General features: G+C 50.3%; 1 protein-coding gene across 1 annotated transcript; it reads left to right on the top strand.

Moving 5' to 3' along the window:
* Window positions 1-5,446: 5,446 nt before the first annotated feature.
* On the top strand, window positions 5,447-6,370 carry LOC137846405 (olfactory receptor 14C36-like). Its single transcript, XM_068664336.1, has one exon. The coding sequence runs from the start codon at window positions 5,447-5,449 to the stop codon at window positions 6,368-6,370; it is 924 nt and encodes a 307-aa protein (XP_068520437.1).
* The last annotated feature ends 8,740 nt before the right edge of the window (window positions 6,371-15,110 follow it).

Here is a 15,110-nt window from a genome sequence, read left to right on the forward strand (position 1 = left end):
AGTATCTCACTGCAGTAGACCAGCATCACACTTAGCAGCAAGCATCTTGCTGGGGAAACCAAGCACCTCCCACAGGAACATAAGCATCCTCCTTGAGGAACCAAGCATCCTCTTGGACACAAAGCAAATTCCTTGGGACATGCAAAAATGTCCACTGGAAACACAAACTTTTTTCTTGAAAACGCTAGTACATGAACAAGACACACAAGCATCTACCTAGAGCACCCAAGCATATATCTGGAGCTCTAAAAAGTCTTCCTGGAACACACACAGCTATGTCCCTGAGGTACCAATCTTCTCCCCAGGGAACCCAAGCATCTTCCGGGTGGATCCATGCACCTCTGCACAGCACTCAAGCATCTCACTGGAGCTCTGAAGAATTTCCAGTGTGAACCCATCACCTCCTGATGCACTAAGATATCTCCCAAAGGCATACAAGCATTATTCTGAAAAACCCAGACATCTGAATAGAGAACCAAACCATTTCCTTGGAAGAACGAAACACCTCCCTTGGGAACATTAGAATAAACCCATGAGTGCCCAGGCATCTGCATAGGTCACTCAAGTGTATGTTTCAAGCACCCAGGAATGTCCCTCGAGCAGTGAAGCACCTCTCCGGAGAAACCATACATCACCCAGGGTCAAACAGTCATCTCCCTGGGTACACAAGCATCTCCCTGGGGAATCCAAGCACCTTCCTGGAGGACCCAAGATGTTCCTTGGGGCCCATAAGCATTTTCCCATGGCACACAAGCACCTCCTGGGGCACACAAGCACTTCCCTTGGCACCTCAATTATCTGCTTATGCATCACAATTACATCCAGGGTCACCCAAGCATCTCACAGGGGCAACCAAGCAGCTCTCTAAGGCACTCAACAGCACAATTGGAGCACTCCAGCACCTGTCTGAAGCACACAAACTGCTCTCTGCAGTACCCAACTGCCTCCTGGGGCATCCAAGTGTCCCCCAGGGGAACTGAGCATCTTCCTGGAGAGCCAGTGCTCCCCAGGGCTCCAAAATGTCACCTGGCGAACACAAGTATCTCATTGACTAAGATTTTAGGCACCTCTCTTAGCATGCAACAGCTTCCATGGGCTGCAAAAACACCTGTCAGGGTCATTCAAGTATGTCCCTGTGGGCACCCAGGCATCTCCCCAGGGGACTCAATCACCAAATTGCAGGAACCAAGCATCTCCCCGAAGCCCACCAGCATCTCCCTGGAGCCAAGCATAGAATCATAGAATCATAGAATATCCTGAGTTGGAAGGGACCCTTAAGGATCATCAAGTCCATCTCTTGACACCGCACAGGTCTACACAAAAGTTCAGACCATGTGACTAAGTGCACAGTCCAATCTCTTCTTAAATTCAGACAGGCTCGGTGCAGTGACCACTTCCCTGGGGAGCCTGTTCCAGTGTGCAACCACCCTCTCTGTGAAGAACCCCCTCCTGATGTCAAGCCTAAATTTCCCCTGCCTCAGCTTAACCCCGTTCCCGCGGGTCCTGTCGCTGGTGTTAATGGAGAAAAGGTCTCCTGCCTCTCGACGCCCCCTTACGAGGAAGTTGTAGACTGCGATGAGGTCTCCCCTCAGCCTCCTCTTCTCCAGGCTGAACAGGCCCAGTGCTCAGCATCACACAAAAAGCACCCAAACATCTCCCTGGAGCACCCAAAATCCTCCCTGGAGAAACAAAGCTTTACCCTTGTGGTGTAATTGCCTGAAGTAACTAGGAAAATAAAACTAACATTCACATTTTTAAGAAAAAGGTACAGCATTGAAGAGGCTTTCAGGGTAGGGCATAACTGCATTACCTCAGCGTTCCCTAGGCTCCCAACCTTAGATGCTATCGCGCTGGGGAAACTTGGCGTGCTAGCACTAAGGAACAGCACGGAGCGTAGAGTGGAGTGGAGACACCATGGCTAGGCTCTGTAACCAGGTGGGGACTCAATTTGTCTTGTGCACAAAGCTGCACTTTTTGCCACCCTGAGCCAAGGACCTGTCATGTTTTGACAAATGCTGTACCCTAGTGTACTTTTTTTCTCATTATAATATCATTATAATACCAAAACACACCTCCATCCCAAAAGCTACCTGCCTCCAAGGTGCGACCACCCCTCACTGAGCATGCGCCCTGAATTTCTTGGAGACCATTACTTTAAACGGAGACGGGAAAACTTTACACCAATCATAACTAAGATATGCTTGACTAGAGCCACTCAAGCTCCACCTAAAAGATAGAAAATAATATTAATTGGCCCAAGATAGAGGGGATGGCAGGGAAGATACCATCGTCAGGGGAGATACCATCCCAAGGAAATCCAAAATCCTTAGGACCTCCTGACTCCTGGGGTCAGTCGACGGGCTGAGCCTCTCTTCCCCCCCCATTGGGACGCCTTTGGGTGAGATCTGAATATTTGCTTATAAATCTCTCTAGAGTCTTTGATCCTTTTAACGTGTTTATTTCTAGGCTGCACATCTGTAACACCTGTAACACCTGTGTATTTCATGCATGATAGCTTGCTTTTGCAGACAGTCACTATCGCCAACAATAAAGAACCTGATTATCTGTTGCTGTAATAAACCATATTTGATTGCATTGTGATAGCTCTCATTAAGTGCAACTAGGGTAAGGGTGGTTATCCGTGACAGTTCAGTGTTCTGAATCCAACCAGACCCCCAGACGGTTAATGTGTTGTTGCTGAATGTCTGACTGGAACCCCAGATGGTTAACGCGTTGTTGGTGAATGTCTGACTGGTTCAGTACCCTGAATCCGACCGGGCCCGTAATGGTTAATCACCTACACCCCTTAACGCGACAACCCTGAATCAAACAAGCATCTCCCTTGGGCACGCAAGCACATCTCCTAGGGTACACAAGTATCTCCAAATAGCACTCAAGCATTTCTATGCAGACACCAGGAAACTTTCAGGATCACAAATCCATCTTCCTGGGATGTCCAAGAAGCTCCCTGCATCACCCAGATGTCTCCTTGGAGAAACCAAACATCTCCCTGCGCACCCAGGGAGCATCTGGGCAGAGCAGCCAAGAAGCCCGGGGAGCACCCAGATTGTTCTTGGGATAGCCAAGAACCTCCATGGAGCAAGAAAGCATCTCCTGAGGCACCCAGGCACCTCAGGGGTGCACAAAAGTGTCTCCAGCACGCACACCAGCACGTTTTGAGAACACCAGCATCTCACTGGGGAATGGTCCATGGAGCACCCAGCACACAAGTATGATCTCAGGGAACACAAGCAATGTCAGGAACGCAGCACCCAGGCACCCCCTTGGAACACAGGCATCCCCCTGGAGCAGAGGAATGTCCGAGGCTGAGCAGGGCCAGAGTTCCGCTGCAGCCTAAGCAGGGGCTGGAGCTCAGCAGCTGCTTGAGCAGGGGCTGGCTTTGAGCAGCCCCACAGCACAACAGGAACCAAGAAATGTTGTTGCAGACCTTCCTCCTAAGTGTGATACGAAGGTTATTGGGTGTCCTGGGAAGATATTTGGGTATCCTGGGGAGACGCTTGGTTGCTCCGGGAAGAGGCATGGGTTCTCCAGGGATACATTTTGATGTCAGGGGAGGTGTTTGGTTGCCCCGAGCAAGACAGTTGGATGCTCCAAGAAGGTGCTGGATTCCCAGGGGAGTTGCTTGTCTGCTCCAAGAAGATGGGTGTTGTGCCCAGGAAGGTGCTTACACATTCCACCGAGATGCTTAGGACCTGCAGGGAGATGCTTGAGGGATCAGGGGAGAACCTTGGGTACAGCAGGGATATTCTTATGTGCCCTGGGGAGGGTGGTGCTTGTGTGCCCTGGGAATGTCCTTGGGCTCCCTAGGAAGATGCTCTTATTCCCCCGGGAGATACTTGGGTGCCCCAAGAGGTGCTTGAGTAATGCAGAGAGCAGTTTGTGTCCTACAGGGAGGTGCTGGAGTGCTCCAAGTGTGCTGTTGAGTTCCCTGGGCTGGTGCTTGTTTGCCCTGTTGAGATGCTTGGGTGCTCCCAGGAGGTGGCTGATTGCTCCAGACTGGCGCTGGAGTGCTTGGCGGAGAGGTATGTTTCCTCAGGTGAGAAGCATTGGTTTACTGGCGACATGTTTGTGTACCCCTGCGAGGAGCTTGTGAACAACAGGGAGCTGCTGGGGGTCCCTAGGCAGGTGCTTGGATGCCCCTGGAGTTGCTTGTGTACCCTGGGGAGATGCTATGGTGCATGAAGGAGATGCTTGGGTGCTCCAGAGACATGCCTGGGTGCCCACGTATTGTGCTTTGTTGCACCAAATCAATGGAAATTTGAGTGCTCTGGGAATGTTCTTGGGTGCCTCTGGGCACTTTGGGATCCAGGAAGGGGCTCGGATGCCCTGAGGAGATGCCAGCGTGCCCTGGGAAAATGCTTGGGTACCCCAGGAAGATCCTTGGTCTTCAAGAGAGGTGCCTGGGCTCCCCAGGGAGATGTTGGGCTGTTCCAGGGAGGTGAATGGTTTCTCCGGGGAAGTGCTGGCTTCCATCCAGGAGATAATTGTGTGCTACAAGGATGTTCTTGGGTGCGTCATGGAGATGGCTGTGTGCCCATGAGTGATGCTACTGTTCCCCAGAGAGGTGCTCTGTTCCTCCAAGAAAGTTTTGGGGTGAAACGGGGGAGGTACATTGCCCTGGGTCAAACAATCATCTCCCTGGGTACAAAAACATCTCCCTGGAGAAAACAAGCACCTTCCTGGAGGACCAAGGAGTTCCTCGAGGTCTGTAAGCATTTTCCCATGGCACACAAGCACCTCTCTGGGGACCACCAGTACCTTCCTATGGTTCACAAGCACCCCTCTGGAGCAACCAAGCATCTCACAGGGACAGACAAGCACCTCCCTAAGGCACTGGGGCAGGCTGCTCACAGCCCCACACCTCCCCGGGGCACTGCACAGCAGAACTGCAAGGCAAGACCTACCTGAAGGCAGTGCACCTTCTACAATCTCTGCTTCCATTTTCCTACCTGTGTTGTGAGTGAGAGGGATGGTAATGGAGCTGTAGTATCTGTATAAGAAACTAAGGCTCCTGGAGCATTGCTGCTGCTCTGAGGCACCTCACACACCTTAGCCTACAGACAGTACCAACATCAGCTTTGTTGTTTTTTGAGGAATTATTTGACCTTCTCCTCATGACCTGCAAACGGGGAGATGTCCCTGGCCAGCAGACTTCTCAGATCACTCCAGGTTCCCTTCTAAGTGTTGCTGCAGACCAGGGCTGACTGCCGCAGAGCTCACAGCAGAGCACCCTGCTTGCTGTGGCACCCTCAGAGCACCAACCAGACATAAGACAAGGAGCAGCAGAAAGATCCTCCTAAAATGAATGAGGCAGTGTTTTGCTTTGTGGGGTGTTTGTTGAGATATGTAGTGGTCCAAAAGAAGTCCTTCAATTTTGCACTGTCATTTCTTCCTTTTGTCAGGCTCCCTTGCCCAAAGGTAGGAAATGTGTAACAGCAGCTCCATCCCTGAGTTCCTCCTGCTGGCATTCGCAGACACACGGGAGCTGCAGCTCTTACAGTTCTGGCTCTTCCTGGGCATCTACCTGGCTGCCATCCTGGGCAACGGCCTCATCATCACAGCCGTAGCCTGCGACCACCGCCTTCACACCCCCATGTACTTCTTCCTCCTCAACCTCGCCCTCCTCGACCTGGGTGGCATCTCCACCTCTGTTCCCAAAGCCATGGCCAATGCCCTCTGGAACATGAGGACCATTTCCTATGCAGGATGTGCTGCACAGCTCTTTCTGCTCCTCTTTTTCCTTCTAGCAGAGTTTTCTCTTCTCGCCATCATGGCCTATGATCGCTACGTTGCCATCTGCCAGCCCCTGCACTACGGGACCCTCCTGGGCAGCAGAGCCTGTGCCACCATGGCAGCAGCTGCCTGGGGCAGTGGCTTTCTCCACGCTGTGCTGCACACTGCCAATACATTTTCAATACCTCTTGACCAAAGCCATGCCCGGGACCTCTTCTGTGAAATCCCCCAGATCCTCAAGCTCTCCTGCTCAGACTCCTACATAAGGGAAGCTGGGATGATTGTGCTTACTGCTTTTCTAATGTTGGGGTGTTTTATTTTCATTGCTCTGTCCTATGTGCAGATCTTCAGAGCTGTGCTGAGGCTCCCCTCGCTGCAAGGACGGCACAAAGCCTTTTCCACGTGCCTCCCTCACCTGATCATTGTCTCCCTGTTTGTCAGCACAGTCATGTTTGCTCACCTGAAGCCCCCCTCCATCTCTTCTCCTTCCCTGGACCTGGCGCTGGCAGTTCTGTACTCGGTGGTGCCTCCAGCAGTGAACCCCCTCATCTACAGCATGAGGAACCAGGACCTCAAGGATGTAATGTGGAAACTGATGACTGGGTGTATTTCATAAGCCATAAGCTTGTCGCGTTAAAGGGGTGTAGCTGATTAACCGTTACGGGCCCGGTTGGATTCAGAGTACTGAACCAGTCGGACATTCACCAAAAACACATTAACCGCCTGGGGGTCCAGTCAGACATTCACCAAAAACGCATTAACGGTCTGGGGGTCCGTTCGGACATTCACCAAAAACATAATAACCGCCTGGGGGTCCACTCAGACATTCACCAAAAATGCATTAACCGTCTGGGGGTCTGGTTAGATTCAGAACACTGAACTATCACGGATAACCACCCTCACCCTAGTTGCATTAATGAGAGCTATCACAATGCAATCAAGTATGGTTTATTACAGCAACAGATAATCAGGTTCTTTTGGATTGCCGGTGATAGTGACTATCTGCAAAAGCAAGCTAGTATGCATGAAATACACAGGTGTTATAGGTGTTACAGATGTTATAGGTGTTATAGGTGTTGTAGGTGTTACGGGTGTTACAGGTGTTATAGATGTTACAGATGTTATAGATGTTATAAGTGTTACAGATGTTATAGGTGTTACAGGTGTTACAGGTGCGCAGCCTAGAAATAAACACGTTAAAAGGATCAAAGACTCTATAGGGATTTATAAGCAAATATTCAGATCTCTACGCTCCGTGGTGTTCCTTAGAGCTAGCACACCAAGTTTCCCCAGCGCAATAGCATCTAAGGTTGGGAGCCTAGGGAATGCTCAGGTAATGCAGTTATGCCTTACCCAGAAAGCCTCTTCAATGCTGTACCTTTTCCTTGAAAGTGTGAATGTTAGTTTTATTTATTTGTTGAATGTTAGTTTTATTTATTTGTTGAATGTTAGTTTTATTTATTTATATTATAGTTTTATTTTCCTAGTTACTTCAGGCATTTACACCACAAAGCTTACTGCATTTTTCTGAAAATTGCTCATAATGTTACTCATGATAGGCCAAGCCTGGTTTCTATTCTTGTCTTGTGGTATTTTTTTCCCAGCTTATTAGAATTGTTGTTCACCATTAAACCTCACTATTCATTGTGCCTGTGTATTTAAACCCATTTCACCCAATTATAATGACTCTCACTCACCAAGGTGATTGGCTCCAGGGCAGGCACCTTCTGCATAGGAGCAGGGGAACTGCAGTGTGCAGGGGTTTCCCTTCAGGAGTTCCCCCTCTGTAGTTTGAAGACAGCCCTTCAGGAGCCAATTGGGAGACCCTAGGGAGCATGAGCAACCAGAAATGCTGTGCACAGAGCAGGCAAACAAGACATTAGGTACCAGTCAGGGCATGTTGTGGCAGCCTGTGTGGCAGTTCATGCAGGCGGGGTGCTGCAGTGAGTTCCTGTGACAGACCGCTCAGGGCAAACAGCAGAAGGCCACCTCCACACTTTCCAGAAAGGAGGTGGGGACCCAAAGTGAACTTCCAAAAAAGTACACAGCTGTCCAGGTGTCAGGCTGCAGGGAGTGCCAAAGCTTTACACCACCGTTGGACAGCTGCAGAGACAGCAATTGCATAAGATATGAGCAGGTGGAAGACCTGCTCTGCATGGTAGCTGAGCTATGAAAAGAGGTTATAAAACTTATGAACAGCTAGGATTCAGAGAGGGAGATAGACTGTTGATGCCTAGCTCTGGCCTCTGTGGAACAAGAACAGGCACCAGGAATTTCCCAACTCAAAGGGAATGAAGTATCCATCCCTCAGCAGACACAAGGCAGAAGGATATGAATGAAAGGAAACAAGTCCAGGCTCGAGGTGGCTGGTAAAATCCTCCTTCACCCATATCACCCTATCAGGTAGACCTGAACAACAGATATAAGGCCCTGGAGGCTAAAAGGTAATCGATGGATGGAGAAGGCTACAATCCCCTTCCACCAGATATATTGCTAGGGTTGGAAAGGCCAACCCCCTCTATAGTGACCACAGACAGGAGGAAGAAAAGGAGAGTTTTAGTTGTGGGTGATTCAACAATCAACGAAACAGAGGGACCAATATGTAGAAGGGACCCTCCTCTAAGGGAAGTCTGCTGCCTTCCTGGGGCCCGGGTTAAGGACATCACAAGGAGATGACAAGGAGACATCATTAGGAGATGACAACACCAATGAATTATTCTTTGCAGAACTAAGAGATGCCTCGAGATCAACTCCCCTTGTCCTTATGGGGGACTTCAACTTGCGAGACGTCAACTGGGATCACCACACGGCTGATACGAGCAAGTCCAGGAGGTTCATAAAGCACCTAGATGATAACTTCTTGGTTCAGGTGCTAAGGGAACTAACTAGAAAAGGTGCCCTCCTTGATCTGTTGCTGGAAAACAGAGAGGGTCTTGTGGGAGACGTGGCAATTGGCGGCTGTCTCGGTCATAGTGACCATGAAGTAGTTGAGTTTAGAATTTATGGTGAGAGAAGGAAAACTGCCACCAAAACTTCAGCCCTGGATATGGGGAAAGCAGACTTGAGGCTGCTCAGGGAACTAGTCAGCAAGGTCCCCTGGGAAGGTGCTTTTGAAGGTATAGGTGTCCATCAGTGCCGGTCAGTCTTTAAGCACTGCCTCCTAAAAGCACAAGATCAGGTGATTCCAAAATATCAGAAGGCAGGTAGGCAGGGCAGAAAGCTGGTCTGGCTGACCAGGGATCTTCTACTGGAGCTTAGACAGAAAAAGAAAGTGTACGGCTGCTGGAAGGAGGGTCAGGTGACGAGGAAGGAATACAGGGACACTGTTCGTGTTTGTAGGGAGAAAATTCATGGGGCCAAAGCCCAACTAGAGTTGACGCTGGCCATGTCTGTGAGAGATGATAAATAAGGTTTTTTTAGATATTTTAATAGAAAAATGAGAACCAAAGAAAACATAGGTCCGCTGCTTGACGGGGAAGGTCTCCTCACAGACAATGACATAGGCAAAGCAGAGACGTTTAATGCCTTCTTCACCTCTGTCTTCAATGCTGATGATGGGCTTCAGGACCCTGGGTGCCCTGAGCAGGTGGACCAAGACGGTGGGAATGACAAACTCCCAACCAACCCTGAAAGTGTGCGGGATTTGCTGCTCCACCTGGATCCGTACAAGTCCATGGGTCCAGATGGGATCCATCTCAGGATGCTTAAAGAGCTGGCTGATGTCATCACGGGACCTCTCTCAATTATTTTTTAATGATCTTGGGAATCTGGAGAGGTCCCAGTAGACTGGAAGCTGGCAAATGTTGTCCCAATTTTCAAGAAGGGTAAGAAAGAAGACCGTAGCAATTACAGGCCTGTCAGTCTCACGTCAGTGCCTGGTAAAATTATGGAGAAGAAGTTACATGGTCTAAACTTTTGGGTAGACTTGTGCAGTGCCAGGAGTTGGACTTGATGATCTTTATGGGTCCCTTCCAACTCGGGATATTCTATGATACTGTGATTCTATGAGACTTCCCAGCTTGGTTCAACCCTCAGACTATTACCGATTGCTCGTCCTCCATCTGGAAGGAGAAGAAATGGCAATGCATAATCTGCGAGCAATCAAAGGGACTTCAAGGGTTTGGGATCAGGAACTCGGGTGTGCAGGTCATCTTATGCTCAACTCTCCCTGATACTTTCTTGCCCTTTTTGTACCAATTTTCAAAAAGGCCGGAAAAAAAACAAAAAACAAAAAACAACAAAAAAAATGACCCTAGGAACTACAGGCCTGTCATTCTCACGTCAGTGCCAGGTAAACTGGTAAACAGCCCAGAGAAAGCAGTCTAGGAGGTTTCTGGAGGGCGTGGAAGATAGCTTCCTGACACAGCTGGTTAGTGAGCCTACCAGGGGTGGCGCCCCGCTAGACCTTCTCTTCACAAACAGAGAAGGACTGGTGGAGGATGTGATTGTCGGGAGCTGTCTTGGGCAGAGTGACCACGAAATGGTGGAGTTCGCTATTCTTGGCGAGGCTAGGAAAGGGGCCAGTAAAACCGCTGTATTGGAGTTCCGGAGGGCTGACTTTGTGCTGCTGAGGACACTGGTTGGTAGAGTCCCTTGGGAGGTGGTTCTGAAGGGCACAGGAGTCCAGGAAGGCTGGGCGCTCTTCAAGAAGGAAATCTTAATGGTGCAGGAACGGTCTGTCCCCATGTGCCCAAAGACGAGCCGGCGGGGAAGAAGACCAGCCTGGCTGAACAGAGAATTGTGGCTTGAGCTAAGGAGAAAAAAGAGGGTTTATAATCTTTGGAAAAGTGGACAGGCCGCTAGGGAGGACTATAAGGATATTGAGAGGCTGTGCAGGGACAAAATTAGAAAGGCCAAAGCTCATCTGGAGCTCAATCTGGCTACTGCCGTTAAAGACAACAAAAAATGTTTTTTTAAATACATCAGCACAAAAAGGAGGACTAAGGAGAATCTCCATCCTTTACTGGATGCGAGGGGAAACTTAGTTACAAGAGATGAGGAAAAGGCGGAGGTGCTTAATGCCTTCTTCGTCTCAGTCTTTAGCGGCAATACCGGTTGTTCTCTGGATACCCAGTACCCTGAGCTGGTGGAAGGGGATAGGGAGCAGGATGTGGCCCTCACTATCCACGAAGAACTGGTTGGTGACCTGCTACGGCACTTGGATGTGCACAAGTCGATGGGGCCGGATGGGATCCACCCAAGGGTACTGAGAAAACTGGCAGAGGAGCTGGCCAAGCCGCTTACCATTATTTATCAACAGTCCTGGCTATCGGGGGAGGTCCCAGTTGACTGGCAGTTAGCAAATGTGACGCCCATCTACAAGAAGGGCCGGAGGGCAGACCCGGGAAACTATAGGCCTGTCAGTTTGACCTCAGTGCCAGGGAATCTCATGGAGCAGATTCTCTTGAGAGTCATCACGCAGCACTTGCAGGGCAAGCAGGCGATCAGGCCCAGTCAACATGGGTTTATGAAAGGAAAGCCCTGCTTGACAAACCTGATCTCCTTCTATGACAAAGTGACGCGCTGGGTGGATGAGGGAAAGGCTGTGGATGTGGTCTACCTTGACTTCAGCAAGGCTTTTGACACCGTCTCCCACAGCATTCTCCTCAAGAAACTGGCTGCTCTTGGCTTGGACTGGCGCATGCTTCATTGGGTTAGAAACTGGCTGGATAGCCGGGTCCAAAGAGTCGTGGTGAATGGAGTCAAATCCAGCTGGAGGCCAGTCACTAGTGGCGCTCCCCAGGGCTCAGTACAGGGGCCAGTCCTCTTTAATATCTTCATCGATGATCTGGACGAGGGCATTGAGTGCACCCTCAGTAAGTTTGCAGATGACACCAAGTTAGGTGCGTGTGTCGATCTGCTCGAGGATAGGAAGGCTCTGCAGGAGGATCTGGATAGGCTGCACCGATGGGCTGAGGTCAACTGCATGAAGTTCAACAAGGCCAAGTGCCGGGTCCTGCACCTGGGGCGCAATAACCCCAAGCAGAGCTACAGGCTGGGAGATGAGTGGTTGGAGAGCTGCCTGGCAGAGAAGGACCTGGGAGTGATGGTGGACAGTCGGCTGAATATGAGCCAGCAGCGTGCTCAGGTGGCCAAGAAGGCCAACGGCATCCTGGCTTGTATCAGAAACAGTGTGGCCAGCAGGGCTAGGGAGGTGATCGTCCCCCTGGACTCAGCTCTGGTGAGGCCGCACCTCGAGTACTGTGTTCAGTTTTGGGCCCCTTGCTACAAGAAGGACATCGAGGTGCTTGAGCAGGTCCAGAGAAGGGCGACGAAGCTGGTGAGGGGCCTGGAGAACAAGTCCTACGAGGAGCGGCTGAGGGAGCTGGGCTTGTTCAGCCTGAAGAAAAGGAGGCTCAGGGGTGACCTTATTGCTCTTTACAGATACCTTAAAGGAGGCTGTAGCGAGGTGCGGGTTGGTCTGTTCTCCCACGTGCCTGGTGACAGGACGAGGGGGAATGGGCTTAAGTTGCGCCAGGGGAGTTTTAGGCTGGATCTTAGGAAGAACTTCTTTACCAAAATGGTTGTTAGACATTGGAACAGGCTGCCCAGGGAAGTGGTGGAGTCACCATCCCTGGAAGTCTTTAAAAGACGTTTAGATGTGGAGCTTAGGGATATGGTTTAGTGGGGACTGATAGCGTTAGGTCAGAGGTTGGACTCGGTGATCTTGAGGTCTCTTCCAACCTAGAAATTCTGTGATTCTGTGATTCTGTGATTTTCAGCCTGGAGAGACCCTATAGCAGACTTCCAGTACCTAAAGGGGACCTAAAGGTACTTCCAGTACCTAAAGGGGGTAATGTTTTAAAACTAAAGGAGGGCACTTTTAAATTAGTTATAAGGAAGAAATTCTTTCCTTTGGGGGTGGTGGTCACTAGAACAGTGTGCCCAGAGAAGTTGTGGCTGACCCATCCCTTGCCCCTTCGTGGCCAGAAACCTTCCGTGACAAACCAAGATGGAGACCCTGGCTGCAAAGTTGCTGTTTAACCTCATCTTTTCTGCATGGGGCCTCCTCCATAGCACAGAGCCCAGTCTCAGCTCCCGCTCTGCCACACGCGTTCTGCATGGGCGCTACAGGGCCTAACTCTACCATGTCCTGCCCTGGCTCTGCCATCCCACTGGGAAGAGGAGAGGGTGGTGACACCAAAGGGATGCATTTGGGTGTGGAACGTGGGGCCCAGCAGAGATGAGGAGTTGAGGGAGAGGTCAGGGGCAAGGCAGCAAAGGCGGCACGAGTGGTGGTGTTGATGCAGGGGCCATGTTTGTGCCAGGAGCCTAAGTGGGCAGCAGCTGGCAGCAGGCGAGGGTGATACTGAAAAAGCCAGTCAAAGTAACTCTCCAAGACCCAATCTGGAGTTTTAGAAAGCATTCATTCTTTTACTGCTGTGCTGGACATACACTGAGGATCACTCTGCCTTGTGTGAATACAGAACTGTTCAAGTTATAGCGGTTATACACAATCAAAACATTGGTGTGGCCCTAACTGGAAGAGGGATTCTCAGTGTGGGACTGCTTTTCGGAAGAAACAAGGAGGAATGGAGAGGGTTCAGAGCAGGTGTGCCAAGACAGGGCTAGGGGGCATGTGTCTGGAGGCTAAGAGACCTGTGCTTCCTAGGCCTGGTGAAGCGCAGGCTCAGGGCACTCTTGTAGGATCTCCTGAGAGCTGGAAATCTGCTTTCAGAGATGATGGCCCATTTTGGGTAGGGGGAAAGAACATGAGAAAGGAAAACCGCCACAGTCTTCTGTTTTGGAGGTCCAGCATGGTGATGAAGAGAAAGAAATGCCACTCCAAGGGCAGTGCTGTGGTGACTCAGAGGGAGTCTGCTTCAGCCCATGGCTTGTGTTTCAAGTGAGAGGCAGTGAGCACAAGGAGTCCCTAGTATAGGTAGGGAGATGCTATGGTGGGGAAGCAGGTTGAAAGTCTCCAGGCTGCAGGGAAAATGGTTCTGGCATAGAACAACCTGTGGGGAGATGTCCAAGGGCACTGACAGGGCTGGAAGGCCCTGACAGAGCAGAGGTCTTTGTCTCCTTATCTATGGCTGTTGTCTCTGCCGCTGGGGCCTATGAGACGACACATTGTGCTCCTGGCACTGGAACCATGTGGCCTCCTTGCAGCCCTGTCCAGTGGTGTTGTCCTTTAGTTGCCATCACGCACCCCGTATCCCACTACCCTTTAAAGAGCAGTGCGAGGGACAGAAGCTCTCTTCGCAGAGGCTGGGTGTCAGGCCTTTGTGTTTGCTTTAATAAAACACATCAAGATTTCCTCAGCATCAGGGCCACCTTTACTCTGCCTTTGCCTGCCTTTTATCACTGCCTCCCATCTTCTTCACTAACAAGTCCATGGGGAAGTAGTGGTGGTAATGTCCCCCAGTGGGACAAATTAACACTCCCAGAAACTTCAGCGTTTCTTCTGGCCTTCCCTTCTTGAGCAGCTTGTGTAGTCTCAGCATCAGAGGTCCATGGACTCAGCACCAAATACACCCTGGGGCTCAGTACAATGCAGAGAGCCCTCCTGTGCCCTCTTGCTGCCCAGCAGTTCCCTTCAGGCTTCCCTTCAGGGCTTCAGGGCTTGTACATCTAATCGGGGAGATTTCCAGGGGGTAGTGAATGAGGCAGATTTTAATGAGCAGTTGATAATAAGTGAGTTTTCCCTTCAAGGTGCATTCTTTATTGATTTATTTCAATTCCCTGACCTCTCCCATTGCTGTTGATCCAGAGGGTCTCCTAAGGAGGCCTGGTCAGCTTGGAGAAGCAGTCCCTTGAAGCCAGGCACTCTGTGGGCAACCTTGCTCCTCACCTCCCCAGCCCCACCATTTCTCTCAGGAGCCCCCTGGAACTTGCAGCACTTCTCCTTCCATCAGACTTCTCCAGTCAGGGCTGCAGCTGCATGTTACAGCTCCTTTGCACCAGCTCCCAGCCCTTTTCCCCACAGAACTGCCTGCACACAGGCACTGAGAGTAATGGAGAGGGACAGGCTTGCCATGGAAAGCAATGGGAAGGGAGTCTTCAAAAAAGTACAAATAATAATAAAACATTAAACATGGTCATTTAATCAGGAGAGATGGGAACACGTGCAAGGCGGGGCTGACAGGACTCACATCAGAACAGACACAGGAGACAGTAGTGGTAGTGCAAGGAGAGGGGAAGATTGATATTTCTCATACGATTCATGCACTTCTGTGTAATTTCCCATCTGGCGTGGTGAGAAAATATTGCCTTTTCTTAAACAGAGCTCAAGTGTTTCAAGTGATGAACATGTGATTTTTTTGTTTTATTTATTTTTATTTTTATTTATTTTCCTCTGTTGGAAAAATTTGTTCGCCTTTCCAGGCAGAACTTGGTCTGTCTGCAAACATCCA

Source organism: Anas acuta, chromosome 32 (genome assembly GCF_963932015.1).
Source record: "Anas acuta chromosome 32, bAnaAcu1.1, whole genome shotgun sequence".
Classification (NCBI taxonomy): Eukaryota; Metazoa; Chordata; class Aves; order Anseriformes; family Anatidae; genus Anas; species Anas acuta.